The sequence below is a fragment of the Culex quinquefasciatus genome, chromosome 3 (assembly GCF_015732765.1).
Source record: "Culex quinquefasciatus strain JHB chromosome 3, VPISU_Cqui_1.0_pri_paternal, whole genome shotgun sequence".
Taxonomy (NCBI): domain Eukaryota; kingdom Metazoa; phylum Arthropoda; class Insecta; order Diptera; family Culicidae; genus Culex; species Culex quinquefasciatus.
This window is the reverse complement of record NC_051863.1, coordinates 180,716,424-180,738,177: the sequence shown is the minus strand read 5'-3', so window position 1 is coordinate 180,738,177 and position 21,754 is coordinate 180,716,424. Positions and strand designations below refer to the sequence as shown.

General features: G+C 36.0%; 1 protein-coding gene across 3 annotated transcripts in view; it reads left to right on the top strand.

Moving 5' to 3' along the window:
• The window catches only part of LOC6047532 (aryl hydrocarbon receptor nuclear translocator 2), a 160,757-nt gene extending 139,612 nt beyond the window's left edge, over positions 1–21,145 (top strand). For all 3 annotated transcript variants that reach the window (XM_038258675.1, XM_038258674.1, XM_038258673.1), the window contains exons 6-10: positions 6,668–6,909; positions 6,966–7,158; positions 11,901–13,095; positions 13,159–13,310; positions 19,697–21,145. In XM_038258675.1, the coding sequence (XP_038114603.1) occupies positions 6,668–6,909; positions 6,966–7,158; positions 11,901–13,095; positions 13,159–13,310; positions 19,697–19,987 (2,073 nt within the window). In that variant the 3' untranslated portion in view covers positions 19,988–21,145. The remainder of the gene's footprint in view (positions 1–6,667; positions 6,910–6,965; positions 7,159–11,900; positions 13,096–13,158; positions 13,311–19,696) is intronic.
• The last annotated feature ends 609 nt before the right edge of the window (positions 21,146–21,754 follow it).

The following is a 21,754-nucleotide window of genomic DNA, read 5'->3' as shown; positions in this document are numbered from 1 at the left end:
TGGCATTTGATGTCCTCTAAAACATATCGAAAAATAAAAAAAAATAAAAATAGTTTTTTTTTTTGCAAATCAAGTTTTAGTGACAAAAAGTTTAGTAAAAAATCACCTCAATGTTTTTTACCTTACAACTTTGCCGAAGACATCAAATCGATCAAAAAATTCCTTCAAAAGATACAGATTTTTAAATTTTCATGCATTGTTTTTATATGGACAGCTGCCAAATTTGTATGGAAAATTATATGGACAAACTAATGATGCAAAATGGCTTCTTTGGGCATACCGAAGGCTCCAAAAAAGTTTCAGTCGGATTAAAAAATACAAATATTAAAATTTAAGAAAAGAGACCGATTTCGTAGAGAATTGCTCTGATGCAAAAATCATAATTATTAAAAGACCGATTTCGTAAAGAATTGCTCATAATAATTATTTTTACATAATTATTCGATCTTTTAACAAATAAAAAAATATTTTTTAAGAATTTATGAAAAAAAATTATGTTGAATTCTAATGAATATGAAAAACATAATCAAGAAATATTGAGCAATTCTCTACCAAAACCGGAAATGGATTTTATTTGTATTTTTTGATTTGGCTCAAACTTTGTGGGGGCCTTCCCTATGACCAAAGAAGCCATTTTGCATCATTAGTTTGTCCATATAAATTTCCATACAAATTTGGCAGCTGTTCATACAAAAATGGTACGTAAATATTCGAAAATCTGTAACTTTTGAAGGAATTTTTGATCAATTTGGTGTCTTCGGCAAAGTTGTAGGTATTGTTAAGGACTATTTAGAAAAAATAGGTACACGGAAAAAAATTTCCCGATTTTTTATTAACTTTTTCACAAAAACTCAAATTCCCAAAATACGTATTTTTGATTTTCGAGATTTTTGATATGTTTTAGGGGACAAAATCCGCAACTTTTGAGCTATCGAGAAACATGGTCAAAATCTGCCGCCGAGTTATGATTTTTGAAAAACTGGTGATTTTTGGAAAAAATCGAAATTTCATACTTAAAATTTTTTTGACCTCATTTTTTTATGCAAAATTGAATTTGCAATCGAAAATTACTTTACAGATTTTTTGATTCAGGGCCCCGTTTTCAAGATATAGCCACCGAAAGTTTGATTTCAGCGAAATATTTGCAGTTTTTCGATTTTTAAAAATAGTGACCATGAGTGACCATTTCTAAAAATATTTTTTTTGAAAAATTCAGAAAATTTGCTATAAAATTGTCTAAGAGACATCGAAGATTGGACCTCTGGTTGTTGAGATACAGCGGCTAAAAGAAGAAGAAACACGAAAATTGAAGTTTTCTAAGTCTCACCCAAACAGCCCACGATTTTCTAATGACGATATCTCAGCAACTAATGGTTCAATTTTCAATGTTAATACATGAAACATTCGTGAAATTTTCCGATCTCTTCGAAAAAAATATTTTGAAAATTTTTAAATCAAGACTAACATTTCAAATGGGCATAATATTCAATGTTTGGCCCTTTTAAAATGTTAGTCTTGATTTAATTTTTTTCAAAATATTTTTTTCGAAAAGATCGGAAAATTTCACGAATGTTTCATGTGTTAACATTGAAAATTGAACCATTAGTTGCTGAGATATCGTCATTAGAAAATCGTGGGCTGTTTGGTGAGAAAACTTCAATTTTCGTGTTTCTTCTTCTTTAGCCGCTGTATCTCAACAACCAGAGGTCCAATCTTCGATGTCTCTTAGACAATTTTATAGCAAATTTTCTGAATTTTTCAAAAATATTTTTAGAAATGGTCACTCATGGTCACTATTTTAAAAATCGAAAACTGCAAATATTTCGCTGAAATCAAACTTTCGGTGGCTATATCTTGAAAACGGGGCCCTTAATAAAAATCTGTAAAGTAATTTTCGATTGCAAATTCAATTTTGCATAAAAATGAGGTCAAAAATTTTAAGTATGAAATTTCGATTTTTCAAAAATCACCAGTTTTTCAAAAATCATAACTCGGCGGCAGATTTTTGACCATGTTTCTCGATAGCTCAAAAGTTGCGGATTTTGTCCTAAAACATATCAAAAATCTCGAAAATCAAAAATACGTATTTTGGGAATTTGAGTTTTTGAAAAAGTTAATAAAAAATCGGGAAATTTTTTTCCGTGTACCTATTTTTTCTAAATAGTCCTTAACAATACCTACAACTTTGCCGAAGACACCAAATTGATCAAAAATTCCTTCAAAAGTTACAGATTTTCGAATATTTACGTACCATTTTTGTATGAACAGCTGCCAAATTTGTATGGAAATTTATATGGACAAACTAATGATGCAAAATGGCTTCTTTGGTCATAGGGAAGGCCCCCACAAAGTTTGAGCCAAATCAAAAAATACAAAAAATAAAAATGGTCGAAATCGGCCGGTTTTGTAGAGAATTGCTCTATTGCTAAATTATCTTTATGTCACCAAAGCATGCTTTGCATTGACGATCATGATTGTACTTAAATTACATCATTCACTCATTATTTAAGATATGTTGGCGTAGACAAAATTTATTTTTGTTATAAGCAGTAAAAATTTGAAAAGAACAATTTTACCCTCAGACCCAGTAAAAATTGGAAACTGTGTTTTTGGTGGAACCTTTAATTCTAATGTTCTTAAATGTTTATGAGTAAATCATTTGATGTTTTTTCTGCAAATTAACGCAGAAAAAATGATTATAATATTCATCAGACATTTTTACACATTTTTTTCGTAAAATTACACAAAAACTTCATGATTCGAATCCCCGAAAGCTTCGAAACCCAGACATCACATCTTGTTTTATCAATTATTTGGGTATATGTTTGCATAATAATTGTCAAAATTGTGTTTTTTGAAAAATTCTAACATTAACTTTTATTTCAAGTTTTTTTGGTCCCTGTATTCAATGCCAAAACAATTTAATTAAATAAAATTATAAGTTTACCAAAAATTTAAACATATCACTGAAATATTTCATAGGCGTCCGAAGCACCGGGAAGGCGAATCATAAATTTAAGGTTCTGATTTCCTCAAATTCTAGCAAATTCTTAAACAAAATATCGATTTTTTATGTTAATACCTTATTTGAGACCTATAGAATACAATTAACTGAAATTCCCGTCCAAATTTGTGAGATTCATAAGAAAAATCGAGTGTCCGGATTTCGAAGCAAAAGTGTCCGGATTTCGAATCAGCTTTCAGCAGGGTCCGGGATTCGAAGCACAACAAGTCATTTTAATTTTAAAATGCTGAGGAAAACTGGTTAGAAAAGACATATTTGGCATGCATTCTCTTGTGTCCGGATTTCGAATCATGACGTTAACTTTTTCCAAAAAAAAAATTACGTGAGATTGCAATAATTCGTGATGGTTAAAAGCAAACCTTGGAAACTTATTAAGTTTTTGTTATTTCTGCTCTACAACTTTGTAGAACATTATATAACATAATATAAAACTTTATTTTATTCTAAATGGGTCTGAGAGTTCAAAAAAAAAAAAATGTCCACGTATTTTATGGATGGTCCATATTTTCATAAATTCATATGACAGAAAAAAGTTGATTTTGGGAGGTTGAAAATTTGGTTGTTTGAATATTACCTTTTTTTGGAATTTTACGTAAAAAATGTGAACCTGATGAATATTCATCCAAACCAGATGAACATTCACCAGTTCTTAACTGAGTTTTGACACAAAAGCTGTCATCATTTCTTGATGGGAGCGGTCGTGGCTGAATGGTTACGATGTTCGCTTTATAAGCGAATGGTTCTGGGTTCGATACCCATCTGCTCCCAACGAGAAAGTTCTGGACTCATTGAATTTGGAATTAATGAAAAAACTTCAAAAGCTCACGGCGGGGTTCGATCCCCTGTCCTTAGGATTGGCAAGCAAAATGCTTTCCACTTAACCGTGGAGCCATTGGTAGCTTGAGGAGGAATCAGACTCTGGTATAGTTGAATCCAAGAATCGGACTTAGAATCGCATTGAATGCAAGTTGAACATCAGAACTCAAACAAGATTGCATGCAAGATTTGCAAGCGCAGTTGAAATTGACTCTAAAAATACCTCGCTATAAATAGCCTGGGCGACTGATAGAATTCATCCAATAAGAGATGAGAAGAATTGAAAGCATTCCCATTAGAAATGAGAACACATAAAGAATTCGAACAACAATGCCAAAGGTCGTTACCACTCGCCTAGGGTGGCTCCTCAGACCATTCACCTTCCCAAAAACCGTCCAACTCCAAGCGAAACTTACTTGAGGATACCGTGGAGATTTTCCCTTAATACTCTTAAAAAAGTGGAGCATCAACACTTCCCGTCTTCCAAATCCCTTTCCTTGTCCCTGGTGCGCGGTGGAGATGGGAGCGGCCGGCAATGGACGGCTGCCATGGTGGTGAGAATCTGGTTCAGGTGGAATTGGTTCTATTCCTAATTATCGATTCCTAGGCAACTTGGGCTTAGACAAGCATCACATCACATGGCGAAAATCCAGTCTGCAATCCGCTAAAATCACCGTCTCCTAGCGAAGCGAAGCGAAAAGCTGTCATCATTTCTTGATGTTTTTTTTTTTTGTGTTGAGTGCAGAAAATACTTCAAATAATTTTCTCATGAACATAGAAGATAAATAGAATAAAAAGTTCCACAAAGAAAACAAAATCCAAATGTTTAGTTCCGTCAACAAGGGTGACATTGGGTCTAAAATTGTTCTGTTCAAATTAATGTTGAGTTGTTTGTCCCAATCTAATCCCTGTTCACGGCTGAATAATAAGAATTCATTTTGTTTACGCCAACATAGCTTACGTAAAATAAAATCGTCAAAGCATCTTTTTAATTGGTGGCACAGAGGTAATTAAGCAATATTTCAACTTCTATTTAAGCCCTTCAAATTTATGAGAATGCAACATGAATTGTTTTATAAATACCGTAAAACGGGGTGACTTTGATAGCAGGGGTGACTTTGATAGGTTTGCGATTTTTCCGCAAAATGAAGAGTACAATTAAAATACGTAAGGAATGGTTCAGAAACATACTGACCGTGGTAGAGAAGTGTTCAAAGTACCTCATGAAGAACTTTTCATAAATTTTTGAAAAGTTTATAAAGTTAGTTAACTATAGTTAAGAAAATGTGGATGAAAGTCATTATTTTAAACTTCTCAAAGTGTCATGATTTTCTCAATGAACATGATTTACAATCGGAAAACGGAATGCATTTTCGGATTCTTTGGACAATTTTCCACTAGGAGAAGGTTAAATAAGTTTGTAAATAATAAATAATATGTGTTTTTGAAACACAATTAAAAAAAATCTCCAAATTTATAGGCAAATTCAGTTGAACAAATTTCATGTAAAATGTGAAAACTTGTGATTCGTGCTTCGAATTCAGTTAAAAATGCAATATAAATCGATAATTTTATAAACAAAACAAGTTTTAAAAAATTTCAGGCAAAATTCCGACTTTTTAACAATTTTACCTAAAATTTATATGTATTTTGTTAAAAAGCTTATAAACTTAGTTAACTTAACATAAACATTGATTTTTTTCTTACAAACTATATCAGCTACTTTAGTGATGGTACATTTAACGTACAAATAAAGTTTGAACATCTTAAATATGATTTTAACAAGAAAAACTATGACTATCAAGTCACCCCGGAATTAAAACCAAGAATTTTTAACGTAACTATTTTTCTAAACACTATTGAAAAAACTTTTTTTCCAAAATAGTGCATGGACTTTGTGTGGCCTACCCCAGTACATGTTTTAAAAATAATAATCTTGAGAAAAACCTTACCTGTTGGAAAATATTCTATAAACAAATTGAAATCCTATCAAAGTCACCCCGGTTTACGGTACTTGAAAATATTTTTATATTCGTGAAAAACTCGAAAAATTATTTAAAAAGAGCTAAACCGAAAAAATTTCTTCGATCAAACTTATTTTTTTCTGGGGATTCTTTGGCCAATTTCGCAGTTTCAATGAAAATTGTTGATTTCTCCAATTTTTATTTAAAAAACAATCATATCCCGGGAACCTACGCATCGAAATCTTAATTTTTTAGTATGTTATGTGAAATTTCCCGAGTAATCCGATAAAAATATTTTCTGACGTTAGATCAGGCACAGTCAAAACGCAATTGCAAGTTTTTAAACAACTTTTTCAAATATTTAGCTGATTTCTTGGACATTGAACTATTTTTTTCTTGAAAGGCCAAATAATCACATTTCATTTGCGTCCAAGGTAGCTAAAATCGATTAAAATGAATCGGAGTTATGATTTTTTTAATGAGGTTTTCTTGTCTTGTTAAAATTTGATCCTTGATTTGTTGAGTCCCTCGGTAACAAAACCAGAATGTCTTTGAAAACTGAAAAAATATCATAAGATAAGCTCTTCGTGAATGAAAAATTTTACAGCAAATCGTTAGCAAATAATTCACAATTGAAAATGATAAGAAATATACATGCTATTTTGGCACAACCTCGCACCCCAAGAAATTTCACGTTCTGACACAGACAGCCTGACGAAATTTTGCTGAGATAATCCTTGACCTGCTGCAAAAAATAAGCCAGCCAAAACATCATCAATCGTGCCGGCACGACAAAAAAACTCAAACGACTTTCACCCCAATCTTCCCGCCATGACCTCCACCTCTAATCTTCCACTTTCAGACCGACCTGTACGGGCAGAGTTTGTACGGGATGGTCCACCCGGACGATCTGGCCCTGCTCAAGCAACAGCTAGTGCCAACCAACCTGGTCAACTTGTTCGAGTCAAGCGCGCCCGCCAGTTCCTCGTCCTCTTCCGGATCTCGCTCCGCGGAAAGCAACGAGGACCTCCAGAAACGGTCCCGCGACGAGGAGGCGGAAATTGACGAAAAGCTGCGCCAGGACCGGCGGAGGTTTAACCTAAGGTAGGAATTCTTTAACATTTGTGTGATTTATTTTTGACGATGATTTTTGATTTTAGAATCGCACGAGCCGGACCCCGGTCGGAACCGACGGCGTACGAGATGGTCACCGTCGACGGGTGCTTCAGGAGGGCGGACGCCGCCCCGCGGGGCCTCAAGTCGAGTGGCCCGTCGGGGTTGCAGCTGCTGCGGCGGGGTCGGGGCGGCCGCGAGGACGGAATTTCTCTGCACAGTATCAACGGGAACGACATCGTGAGTATTGTTTGATTTTTTTGAACTTTTTTTTTATCTAATAAGGCCGTTACAAATTGTTTTGAGAAGATTGATTTTTTCCCACAATTTTTCTTTATGAAAATTAAATTTCCAAAATCAACTACATCAAAATTGCAAGTAAAAGATGTTTGTGAAGTCGTTTTTGATCGATTTTCAATTCAAAGCCCAAAGTTTATAAATCCCTTCAGCTTTTTTCGAAATCGGAAAAAGTTGCTCCGACCCCTTTTCGATTTGCGTGAAACTTTTTCCTAAGGGGTAACTTTTATCCCTGATCACTAATCCGATGTCCGTTTTTTGATATTTCGTGACGGAGGGGAGGTATGACCCCTTCCATTTTTGAACATGCGAACATATGTCAAATTAGACGCCCGATTTGATGACGTATTCAGAATTCCGAAAAAAAGTATTTTTCATAGAAAAAACACTTCAAAGGTTTAAAAATTCTCCCATTTTCCATTACTCAACAGTAAATTTTTTTGGAACATGTCATACTAAAGAAAATTTAATGTACTTTTCAAATAAACATTGACCCAGTAGGGTAATTTTATTCATTGAGAACAATATTTTTATTTATGATTTCGTGTTTTTTTTCTAACTTTGCAGAGTATTTTTTTAGAGTGTAGCAATGTTCTACAAAATTGTAAAACAGATAATTACAAAAAAAAATTTACCTACCATAAACCGGGGTGACTTTGATAGGATTTCAATTTGTTTTTAGAATATTTTCCAACAGGTAAGATTTTTGTCAAGATTATTATTTTTAAAACATGTACTGGGGTAGGCACTCTATGCACTATTTTGGAAAAAAAATTCAATGGTGTTTAGAAAAACAGTTATGTTAAAAAAATTTAGTTTAATTTCCGGGGTGACTTTGATAGTCATAGTTTTTCTTGTTAAAATCATATCGTCAGATGTGTGCTATCTTGTGACATAGACCATTTTGGTCGAAAAATGAGTTAATGATGACGTTTTGCTATACTTAACAAACACTACAAGATGCTTTAACCCGATTTTGGAAACTCGCTTCCGTTTCCTGGGTATCGCAATACACACTTGTGACATAGACCAATTTATCATCAAAATGATTGTGCACACTTGTGACACGTCATATATGTTGTTGGAAAATGTGGAAAATTTTTCTTGTTTTTCACAAATTTATGTACACACATACTTTCTAAAGGCAATGGAACCTTTTGTTCATAAAAATATACTGATTAAGTTAAGATTAAGATTAAACCATTGATTTGGGCTTATTATAGTTTGTATGGGAATTCTGAGCACACTTGTGACACGTAGTACAATTTTACTTTCGAAAAAGACTTGTGACACGTGCTTTTCAGATGTTTGATTACATAATTTACTGTATCTTTAAACTGGTGTAACCAAATTAGTTGAAACTTGGAGCGTTTGTTAAGCGATAGTATACGAACCGATTGCTTCAAAAAGTTTGGCTCTACCATTCATAGTTATGAAAATATTTATCATAAAACTTTTAAAATCGATTTTCTCGAAAAGTGCTAAATGGTCGTTGTCACAAGATAGCACACAGCTGACGATATGCTTGCAACGTCGTGTAATAAGTAGGCCTTGCATCTGCTATTTTCGAAACTGACGACCGAGACAAATAATTTTCTATGATGTAGGATACTAACGGCATATTTAGGGAACTCAATATTGATGTTGTGATGAAATAACAAAAAAACATCTTAATTTCAGCGATTTTTGATACTTTTTCAAAATTTTAGCTTAAATAAATTGAATAAAAACTTCAATTTTTTTACCGATACAAGATTTTGAAAAACAGTTTCTCTGACTCGTAACAGTTCCCCTAACAAGCTCCAGGATGAATTAGAGAGGTTCATTCAAGTTTTATAAAAACAACCTTCAGATAAGCCGTGCGTCAATCAATTTATTTGTATACATATTTGGAAAAAAAATTAATTCAATCATCGTCGTGGTATTTGAGGTCTTTTATAAGACCCTTGCCTTATAAATCCCGCACCTCCTGGCCATACAGCGATTTTTTCTATTTATTTTTTTGTTCAGATGAAAAAAATATCCGGATAGCGGATAGTTATCCGGATATCCGTGGATCCGGATATTATCCGGATCATCTATCCGGATTCGGATATTCGGATATCCGGATAACGAATATATCCGACCAAAACCCTCATCCCTACCAGTAAGAAAAAAGTCATGCTTGTGCTTGAACATCCTCCTACTTTGTAGATGTAAACAAAGTGGGATCATTCGAAAATCACGTTCGGGACGTAATATATGAACAACCCATTGCACAGCATTCAAAAGAGTTGTTGATAAGGACTATCATTTAGAGTTACAGACATACAGGGTGACGAACTTCCAGGGTGTAAACCAAAATTTAACTTTGTTGATTGACGTTTTGCCTTCCTCACGTTACTGAGGAAAGGCTATAAAATCACTCGAAAAATGAACTTCTCAATGAACCTATCGACTCAGAATCAAATTCTGAGCAAATGTCTGTGCGGTTGGTTGGATGTTGCCCAAGTAACATTTTTTTCCAGGATTTCTACAAGAGCTCTTCAAGATAGCTACCAGGCCTGCAAAATGTTTCCAACCCAGCGTACACATGAAGCAAACCAAAATGTCAGTTCACTGCTAGCATTTGACTGTAAGCCTACTGTGTCCGTTCAACCACTGCCGCCTGACTCGTGCCGGTCGGCTGCTGGAGAATGAGAGACGTGAAAAAATGAGCTACACTCACTCAATTCGTGTCGTATGACTGACTCGTAAAATCCTCTCTAAACACTATTTTGACTATTTTTAAACAATTGAATGGTTCTAGACTGTGCAAAACACTTAAAACAACCATAACTTACATTCAAAATAACATTTCCACGCATAAATACCAACTTTTTGTGTAAAAACTTGTTTCTTTATGTGTATGCGTGCAACGTCGAATGAGCGTTGGTCGACTACTGCCTCGCATTGCAGCTGCTCAGTGAGCTAGGGCACTCACGACTGAGTCGGGTTTGTTTATGTCACGGTTTTGCGGTTTAGTGAATGGATCTCAAAAATTCGAGTCAGCGTCACCGATTTTCGAGTCAGGACCCCTGACATTTTCAGCTCTGATAGCTACAGCATAGCAGTTTGGACCGCGGTAGGATAAAACTCTCTTCAAGTACTCTTCCAAACTCCTGAAGAAGTTTTGAAGAGAATTTTATCCTACCGCGGTCCTAACTGCTATGCTGTAGCTATCTTGAAGAGCTCTTGTAGAACTCCTGGAAAAAAATGTTACTTGGGTGATCAAAATAATTGCACTTTATTGTCTCGGGACTGGCAGGACCGATTTTGTCCGTTTTGGCCTCATTCGATCCGTCTTGGGGTCCCCTAAGTCACTATCTATAAATGGTGATGTTTAGTTAAGTACTTCAAAAGTTATGCTAAAAAAACGATTTTAACAAAAGTCCGGAAGATTGTAAAAAGGGTGGTTTTTGTAAGAAAACCCGTCATGCTATTCATTTTCAGAAAGGAATTTAAAAGACCTTTCCAACGCGTCCAAGAGAGGCCGGATCTCAGATATGTTGATGAAAACGTTGTCTGGAACTATCATGCGACCTATCGTAGGATGGGTATTCAAAAGAACTTTCTAAAGCGTCAAAAAAATTGAAGATCTGACAACCCTATCCAAAGTTATATGCACTTAAGTGTTATTTACGCAATTTTTACATTTTGGATGGCAACCTTTAAATATGAGGAAGGCGCCAACCTTCAAGGGTGGATTAAGTAACGTTTTTTTTTAATTTCGTGTCTTCGGCAAAGTTGTAGAGGAGAAAATTTCATGAAACTTTGTCATGTCTTGCAAATTTCTATCGCTTGATCTACACGAGATTTACGCCATTTTCGCCAAAATAGTCGAATAAAGTTTTTTGGTGATAACTCCTAACCTTTTGAACGAAATGATTTTAGAGTCCTACTGTGTTCTGAAGAGTCGTTAGGCTTCATCCATAAAGTACGCCACGCTAAAATCAGCCAAAATTTACCCCCCCTCCCCCCCTTTTCCACGCTTTCCCTATACTTATAACACGCAATGTCACACTTGGTCAGACCTCCCCTCCCCCCCCTAGAGCGTGACATACTTTATGGATGACGCCTTACGACATAAAATTACACATTTTTGCCGATGACAGCTAAACGTTTTGAGCCTTTATTGAGGAGATATAACTGTTTTTAAGTGATTTTGAGCCCATTCTCAAGTTGCTATGTTTTCAAAATGGCACATTTTGGCGCAAAATTGAACAATGCAACTAAAAATACATTTTGATGCAGACATAAACTTTGAAAAATATTTGCAACGGCCTTACTAAATTCAAAAATAAAACTTCAAAAATGGTATAGCTGTAGAAATTGTCTAAATTTTATTCCTGACAACTTGTCGTATGTCGACTTTAAAAGTTTTGAGTTAAGAACGCCACTTTGTGCCGCTCACAATGCCTCACACCTTTTGACCTTCACAGATCCCGAAAATTCGATATCTATCCGAAAAATCTCCGAGTATTTTTATCAAGAAGTTTTAATCTTGTCGTTCTATCTTGACACAGCCAGAAAATTATTTTCTCGTTTTGTTAGTCGATTTCCACAGTTCTGGGGCACTCCTGAAGGGAGGGAGTGACAATAGGCTTTGAATAGTTTAAAACCAACTGAATTTTCTACGCGTAACTAACTCTTCCCTTCTTTCCCAGGTTCTGGTGGCGATGGTCCGCGTGATGAAGGTGCCCACAATCTGTGATCGGCTGATCGAGGCTTGCAAGTACGAGTACAAAACGCGCCACCTGATCGACGGGCGGATAGTGCAGTGCGACCATCGCATCTCGGTGGTCGCCGGTTACATGACGAACGAGGTGTCCGGCCTGTCCCCGTTCACGTTCATGCACAAGGACGACGTGCGGTGGGTGATCGTGGCGCTGCGGCAGATGTACGACTACAACCAGCCGAATGGGGAGTCCTGCTACCGGCTGATGACCCGGACGGGGGATTTCATTTATTTGAAGACGCGTGGCTACCTGGAGGTGGATGACAGTACGAAGGTGGTCAAGTCGTTTGTCTGCATCAACACGTTGGTTTCGGACGAGGAGGGTCGCCGGTTGGTGCAGGAGATGAAGCGCAAGTTTTCGGTGATTGTGGACCAGAAGGATCTGCCGGACGAGAGTGACGAACCGGCGGTGGAAAATCAGCAGCAGATCGAGCAAGCCGTCATGAACCTTATTACGAACTTTCATCCGTCGAACGAAGAGGACGAACTGCGAGCGTTGCCACCGGCCGCTTCTCCCGGTGGAAGTTCCGCAACTGGGGATGGATTGGCCATCATCGCACCGCGACCAAACGCCGTCAAGCTGTCGATCCTGAAGAGCATGCGAGTGGTCACGATCGCGTCCAAAAGGATGTCCACGTCGTCGTGCTCGGAGCCGGACGGCGAGCCGAACAATACAAGTGCCATCACGCAGCGACCTTCGGTGCTCCAGAAGACGGAATCCCGGGTGCCACCGCTGCCCAGCTCGGACCATTACTTCACCCAGCCTTACTCCCCAGCTGGCAGCACGAGCAGCAGCAGCAGCAACAGCAACAGTTCCATCCTGTCCCCGGCGTCCGCCGCCGCCCAGCAGAACCTATTCCAGCGGAACAGCCGAAGTCCGTTCGGGGGCAGCATACCGCCACCGTTGTCCCCTCCCGGCGGTTCCGGTGGACCGATGGCCTCTTCGGCGTCGTACGTCCGCGGGGACAACACGGCAAGTGGCCACACGAGGACCGCAAGCGTGCTCAAGCGGACGTACAGCAACAGCAGCATCAGCAGTTCCGAAGGTTCCGAACTTAAACGTTCCAAAGCTAGTCCCTCCGATCTGAGTGCCTGTTTGAGTGAACTGGTCGACCCCGGGGCGGGTGAGTTGGTTCAACCATTGGAAACAATGAACATAGTTAAATTCGATTATTTTTTTTTTTTAGATTTGACCACGCTGCTGCCGGATGCGTTCGACGCCGTGGATCAGTCACTGCTCACGATGGAAAGCACGACGGCCATCATGCGGGGACAGGTGGGCGAGTACGAGGAGCTACACGGGGCACAGGTGCATCAGCATCGGCTCGACAAGATTGCGGTTAGTAGTGTAGTAGTAATATAAACCAGAACTTATTTTCGCAAAGAACTTTGTCCTACGGGCTTTGTCGACGGTGTCAATACCATTTTTTTGCGCATATTATGTAAGTGCAAAAATGCTTCCAAAGCGATGTATGCGAGTCTGAATTCAGTCAGTCAAACTGCTGATTAAAATAAGCGCTTCCCTAACACGGACGAGAACTTCAACTACCTTTGCCTGATATCGGCAGCTTGAAACCTGAACACGGTTCTAATTATCGATTAGTTTTCGGCGAAAATAAACAAAACTAAAATGCTTGCCGGACTGTCCGGACGTTTCGGTCGCCTCACTGGCTTCATGAAATTAATCCTGATGAAGCCGCTTTCACCACCCTGTCTTGGTTTTGCAGTAGAAAATTGTTGCGCTGTTTTTTTTTTTTGAGTTGTGGTAGTCTTTCTCGCTATGTTCGACAAATTTTAGCTTGGGCAACGGCTCAGTAATGCGTTTCTTTGACATTTCTGCGTACCTCTTGAACCTTAAAACCGGACCAGTGAGGTTCCGTCAATAGAATTATCTCCAGAGCCTACTGCCTTTCCCACGTTGCTAGCTTTTGCCGCGATGTCGATTTTTCCAGAAAAAAAATATTCCGTGTTAATCTGTTGTGATAAGAGTCTGAAAGCAGGTTCCTTTTGTCTCGGTTGTTTAATAGTTTGAAAATGAAGACGATGGTCCAGTTTTGGACACTGCAGCACTTGTGTTTGATACCCATGTCGCCATTTCAAAGATATCATTTTCCACACCTTCCTTTTTGGATGTTTCCAAAGCGGGTGTTTTGACCATGCTAACAGTTAGGTGTTTGAAGTCCTCGTCTGTGTTAAGGAAGTGCTTTTCCAGTGGTTAATTTTATGCATTCTAGATGCGTTACGTCGATGTAAAAATGCAATTTTTGTTGGGACATTTCATTGGAAATTGCTTACAAAATGTATTTGCCTAGATTTATTCGCAATAGCAAAAAATCAAAAAAAAAATGACAACAAAGGCCAATTATGTATTATAAGACAATTGTCTTTACAAAACCCCGCGCGGCAAATAATAGCTGCTGGGAAGAGCTTGAAAAATGGCACGAAAAAATTGTCACCGTGGTTCCTGCGATACATAGCGCACAAGGCACAAGGAATGGAGTTTACAGCATCTAGATGGAACAGCACTTTTCCTCTCAATAGGAACTGTGTTATAGATCTGGAAATGCTTAAAAACAGTAAAAATGGGTAACACGATATTATAGTCCTTGTAATCTTGGATTCCGTGTCTTCATACCCAAACAGAAAAAAATCCGTTAAAGTACGATTTAGAGTAGATTTTTGACACTTTCATTGACGGAAAATGACGGATTGCCGTGGACTATTACCAAAGGGCATTACACTTCTGAAATTGCACCAATATGAAGCCAATATTGGAGTCGATACGGTATGCAGCCAAGGAATACTGCGCGAGTATTATGCGCGTATGATATTTACGCTGATTTTGGGAAGATATGACCTCAAATGCGACGAATATATCGTCAATACGGTATGTAGACAATGAGAATATTATGTGCGTATGATACGCGTATGCAGTATACTCGAAGTCATTAACCCCTAGACTATTACAGTTTAAAGCAAAATATTTTGAGTAAAAAAACCAAGAAACTAATTGTTAGCACTCTTATTGACAGCAGATAACGGGAAGGGCTCATTTTGTCCAATTTTCTCACTTTATGTTTTGCCTTCCTCACCTAACTGAGGAAGGGCTATAAAATCACTCGAAAATTGAATTTCTTAATTTGACGTCCTAGACCCACCTTCACGTATGCATATCGACTCAGAATCATGTTCTGAGCAAATGTCTGTGTGGATGTGTGTAGGTGGGTGGACAAAAAATTGTCACTCGATTATCTCCGGACTGGATGAACGGATTTTGACCATTTTGGGCTCATTCGATTTGTCTAAGTCCGTATTCAAAATCAGCAGATTTAGTTAAGTACTTTAAAAGTTGTGCAAAAAAACGATCTTGACTTCACTTCAGAAGATTGTAAAAAGGGTTGTTTTTGTAAGCAAACTCGTATTGTTATCCATTTTTAGAAATGTATCAAAAAGACCTTTTCAACGAGTCCAAAACATTGTAGATCTGACAACCCTATGAAAAGTTATTAGCACTTAAGTGTTATTTATACACTTTTTGGAGGCCGGATTTCAGATATTGTGATAGAAATATTGTCCGTATCTTCCATGTGAACTATCGTTGGATAGGTTTTTTTTATCAGACCTTACAGATGAGTCAGAAAGATTGAAGGTCTGAAACAAGTCTGCAATGAGTAATAAAGTTGATTTGTTAAACATGTTAAGAGGGAATGTTGCTATTTTGACTGAATGTGTTTGGGTCATTCCAGGTCAACTGGGTACACTATTGGACTCGATTTTCACCGATTTGGACCAAAATCTTGGAGGGAACGTTCATCTATTGATAGTTAACAGAAATCCAAAGTTTGGTCCTGATTGGACCATCCCTCTATTTTTGGCACCGCCCTCTTTTTTGACGATTTTTAAAAAAAATTCTTTTTTTTTTTGACGATTTTCTAAAAAACTTTTTTTTCTTTTTTATCAAAGCTGAAACTATTTGAGCAAAAGATTTTCTTCAGATTGCATTTTATAGAAAATTGTCCAAGAAATTCGATAAAAATTTGAACCCTTAAATGCCTCCTCATATTATATTTTAACGTTTTAAGTTTTAAATTTCAGTTTCGACCAATTCCTTATATTTTTTATTTTTTAATTTTATTACCATCGTGTTCCTCGGACAATTTTTCATAGCAATCAATGTAAACCTCAGATTCCCAAAAAAGTGTCCACGTGGTTTAGGGTTTGTGAAATTTCACGATTTCGCGGACAGCGTGAAATCCGTGAAATTTTGCTTTTTCCGTGAAATCCCGTGAAATTGTATGTTTGTGTAAAACTGTAACGATATTTCTCAAAATAATTTATCAAAAGGAATGAAAATAATTTTAAGTGGTTTAATTACTAATATAGGGTTAGTGATTTTTGACGATTTCGTATATTCCGATCAGACGGTAATAACTAAATTCATGCCATTTCAATAACAAATACTGTTAAAATAACAGAAAGTGTTATGGAACCTTCTTGAAAAATCAATTTTTGCATAAAGGTTTAATAACAGTTTATTTTATCATAACAAAATTTGTTATTGGACTGATATTGGATGAAAGCCAAAGCAACTTTGGAATAACATTTTTTGTTATGGAAGAATACCTCCAACTGTTATTGGAATGATCGGATTAGTTGTTAAAATAAAAAAAAAATATAACAAAGATTTGTTCGAAAAATAACTGAAAAAAATATTAGTCTGTTATTACAATAACAAAAAAAAATCATAGCGACGAAAAACAAATCTTGTTATAAATGACATAAAATGTTATTGGCCTAGTATTTTTAAATATCAAAAATGTTATTCCCAAGTTATTTCCGTCTGCATGGGTACCGCTTATTCTTCTTCGTGAAATTTATCAATTTTCTCAAATATTAAAAAAAAAAAAAACAAAATAATAAATATTTGATTCAAAAACACTATTTAAGTAAATTTTGTCATTTTTCAATTGAAAAGCATGACATGAACCATTTGAAGAATTGCATGTTTTCAGTTTTTTGGAAATTACTTAAATTTAGTAATAATTTCATTCGTTGTAATACACATTTTGCTGCTATTTTATTTGAAAGGTGATGTTTCAATAGAAATTCAAATAATCCAGCTTTGTTTGATGTAAATTAAAATGAGGAGTTTTTTTATTTGTCAAATTTTCTTTTAAAAACATTAAAGATTTTTTTTAGAGTCCTGTTTAATTTTAACAATATTTGATTATTTGGGTGGATGATTCCCGGGAAAGATAAAATACTCTTTTTTTGTTTTTTGTGCTCATTTTGGATAAGAAATTTCGATTTCGTTACAGATCATATTATTTTTGCTATTGATTTTAAATTTAGTTTTTGATAAGTGAGTTAAAAACTGTAAAAAAATATTTTTTATGGGCTAACTGTCACAGAAAATTCCAATATTTTTTCTCATTTTGGCCGAACAAGATTGACTTTTTATCTTTACTAGTCGAATATTTATATAAAAAAGCAGTTCAGTTAATGAGAAAACGCATATCCTACATTTTGTTTCAAAAAATATAAAGTGCTCTTCCGTAAACCAGGTAGATTTTTTTTTTGAAAATTAGGAGAATTTTGTTTTTTTTGTCACGTTCAAATTGAGGCAATTTTTTTTAAGTTTATCTAAGAATAATATAAAATGAAGCATAACAAGTAGTTTCTGTGATTTAAACATATGATTTCAGAGTTATTTTTCACGTTCCGCGAAATTTGCGTGAAATTTGGTGTATTGAAATTGAGGTCCCCGTGAAATTTAGAATTTTCAAGTGTGAAAAATCACTAAGCCTAGTTATAACTTTTTTTAAAAATACAAAAAAAAATCACAAAACTACGTATTTTTGAAAAAAAACTCAGAATTTTAGTTTTTAACAATATGAGTATCAAACGTTCGTAATTTTTCATACATTTCGAACGTTAAAACAAAAAAATTTCAAAATTCTTAAATTTTCACAAAACTACGTAATTTTGAAAAAATATACTCAAAAATTCATTTTTCCACAAAACGGGTACCAAATGATCGGGTTTTTTTAAATCATTTCGAATGTAATAATAACATTTTTTGAAAATACTGAAAAAATCACAAAACTAAGTTTTTCCGAAAAAATACTCAGTTTTTACAGTTTCAGTTTTTTTCTATACACCCAGAACTGGGCATCGGCATACGAGAGGATAAAGAGCACGATTCGGTAGTAAAATGGTACTGTGTGCGGACGGAGAGGATAAATCCCGAAATTACCGAGAGTACTTTACTCATGGTTCATTTTCCAAAAAAGTTCATCTATCAAAAAAAAAAGTACCGATACCGAGACTCGAACCCAAGACCTTCGGCATATTGAACCGTGCCTTTGCCGTATGGGCCACCATGATTCGGTGACTAAGTGGCTGTCGTTTGTCCATATAAGCCACTCAATAGGATGAACTGTTCCAATGAACGAATGAACACGCGAGAGGACTATACTCTCGCAAAATAGCACTTTCCTCACGTTTCTTTTCGTGAGGACTATCCCCTCGTTCTTTTACTTTGGGTGTATGGGTTTCAAATGATTGGGATTTTTTCATACATTTTGAATTTAGTATCATTTTTTGAAAATACTAAAAAAAATCACAAAACTACACTCAAATTTTCACAAAATCACGTATTTTTGAAAAAAATGCTCAAAAGTACTTAGCTTTGTTAAAATTTTGAGTATTTTCAAAAAAAAAACTGTTTTTTTCATTCCAAATGTATTAAAAAGTCCAGATCATTTGATACCCATATTGCAAAAAACTGATATTTTGAGTATTTTTTTCTCGAAAATACGTACTTTTGTGAAAATGTTGAGTATTTTCAACAAATCATGTTATTACACTTGAAATGTATGAAAAATCCGAATCATTTAATGGCAATATTGCAAAAAAAAAACTGAAATTTTGAGTATTTTTCAAACATACGTAGTTTTGGGAAAATTTTGAGTATTTTCATAAAATGTTGTTATTACATTCCAAATGTATAAAAAAGTCCCGATTATTAGATACCCATATTGCAAAAAAAAAAACTAAAATTTAGAGTATATTGTTTTTCGAACATACGTTGTGTTGTCATTTTTTAATGTTTTCAAAAAAAAATTATGACTTTCGTATGTATGACAAAAACACAATCATTTGATACCAATGTTGCTATAACAAATATTTTGAGGTTTTTAAGAGTAAAAATTGCATTTTCAAAATACAGGAAAAGGCTCATACAAAGTTTGAGCCAAATCAAAGAATACAGACAATAAAAAGGTCATAATCGGCCAATTCTGTGGAGAATCGGGTCCATTCAAAAAGGCTTCTTAAATATTCAAAAATCTGTTATTTGAGAATAGATTTTCTAAACTTTTTGGTGTCTCGGACAAGTTGTAGATATTGTTTAGGACTACTTAAAAAAAATGATATTTTCAGAAACTCGACTATTTAAAACAAAAAATTGCGCCAAAAAATGATTTTTTTAAAAAATCTTATTTGGACAGAAAAAACGCATCTTTTGAGCTATGGCACAAGTTGGTAAAAATACATCGGGCAGTGTTGCCAATTTAACGGAAAAATCTCAATTTTCGAAATCGTGGTTAAAAGTCAAAAAATTATACAACATTTTATATCGTTCCTCGATGTTAAAAATGTGACCACCCTGTAGAAGTCATGACCATCTCTGATTCAAACCCCTTTTTTTCTTCCCCTTCTCAGGAGGAACAACAAGAGCACCGCGAAATGCTACAGTCAATTCAGCAAGAGTTCACCCTGCAAATCCAGTCGAACGGTGGTGGCGGCGGCGCAGCAGGAGGATTAGCTGTGGCCGCCGCTGGTGGCAATGGTGGCCCGCTCCGTCGCATCGATCCGGTCATAATGCGGCCCGAGTGCCCCACGGTGAATGTTCCCGCGGCAGTGGCGGTAACCACCTCGGTCATTACGCCCAACAGCAACAGCACGAGCAGCTCGCAGTTTTACCACCGGGGTGCGGATTTGAGTCCAAGTTAATAACTAGTCCGAGGCTCAGGATTGGAAGCGAGTTTTGCGAGCTTATTTTTTGTGTTTTTATTCTGATGGGAGAGGGGGGAGAGCGACGCAGAGAATAAACCGGAGAAAAACCCTAACAAATACAAAGATTATACAAAACTGTTTGAGAGGATAACACTAACTACATGTAGTTAAGATTTGGTGTAAGAGTTGGACGAAGAGAAATTTAAAAAAATAAACAAGGAAAACCGTGCGTGATATGAGTTTTTTCACATTGAAATTGATAGTATTGTTCCCATCCACAAAATTTTCCGAAACTAGAACAGATTGACTTTATCGACTACTTTGTAAAATGTGTATATTGTAAACTAGACGTAATGTGATTTGTATAAAAGAGACAAATTTATAACTGTGTGCGGAAAACGGGATCGAGTGCGAGCGAAGAGACTAAACAAATAAAAAAAAAACAAAATTACAAATGGTACTGTAAGCGTAAGGTTTGTTAATAGTTTTTAAAACTGTTTTATTCAAATTCAGATTTTTATGTTCTTTGAAGGCAACTTAGCTTTAACAAAAAAAAAACTGATACCAACTCAAAATACACACAAACACTAAGACACCCAAGTTGTTTAACAATTTAATCTGTACATATACAAGTAAATCTACAAAAAGTTGATTTCATTACAGTCGAACCACAATTTATGCAGTTGAAGCTATCTAACCCTATCCTCTAGGAAAATTTACACAGCATGTGCAAACGAACGTAGGAACAGAAACAAACAGAATAGTGTAAAGAGAAATTGATACCAACCTGGATTAGCGAAATGGAATGAAAACGTTGCTGTTGTTTCCTAGTTACTAACTGTTACTTTCTAAATACCGAACAATGAACCATAATTCCGCTTGACGTACACAAACAAACAAAACACACATTTCTAATAACAACAACAAACAACTTGTCTGTAATGTTTACCCCCCGTTTAGCGTGTAAGAGATCAGCAGCAGCAGAGCAAACCAACCAAAACTCAAATGAAATGCACATGGTGTAACACTAAAATAGCTAGAATGAAGTCAGCGCGAGAGGTTGAAAAACAAACAAAAATAAGAAGAAGAAGAATAAAACATTCGATATGTGGCATGTGAAAATGAAATAAAATGAAAAATAAGTAAATTAAAAAAGGAAAGTTTTATTTACTGGAGAGAAATTCCGCTTCGCTTATACCAACGGGAAGATCAAGTGGTTACCCAAATGAAAGCGCTTCCCTATCACGGATGTGAACTCCAAGTAGCCTAATAAAAATATTACTACTAGATATAGATCAAACTGTCCCGAAGTACGACGAGCCGAGAGCAGCACCAGAAGTAAGCTGCATTGAATTTTGCGTGTGAAGATGACCGAATTCGATGACGATGACCGATGACCGTATACAAAAAAATTAGGGCGGACAATCTGGGAAATTGCTCCAAAGGAAGTTCACGCAAATCCGGAAGTTCCGTAAAAATACCGATGTTACGCATTATGGTGCCTTTGCCCAAGCTGAAATTTGCAAGGCACTGTCACTGTAAAGCACAACGAGGAAGACTGCCAGGATTACAAAAAAAAAGTAGCTGGATGCCGACAGAACAATCTTCTGCTGGAGTACCAAGATAGGCTGGTGAGAGCGACTCAATCGGGATTTAAGCATTGGTGCAAGAAGCTCGAAAAGCATCCGAAATGTTTGATTAGTGTGCAACGCAGTTATCAGGACAAGATAATATAAGAATATTTTGGAAGTTTTCCAAGTTTGC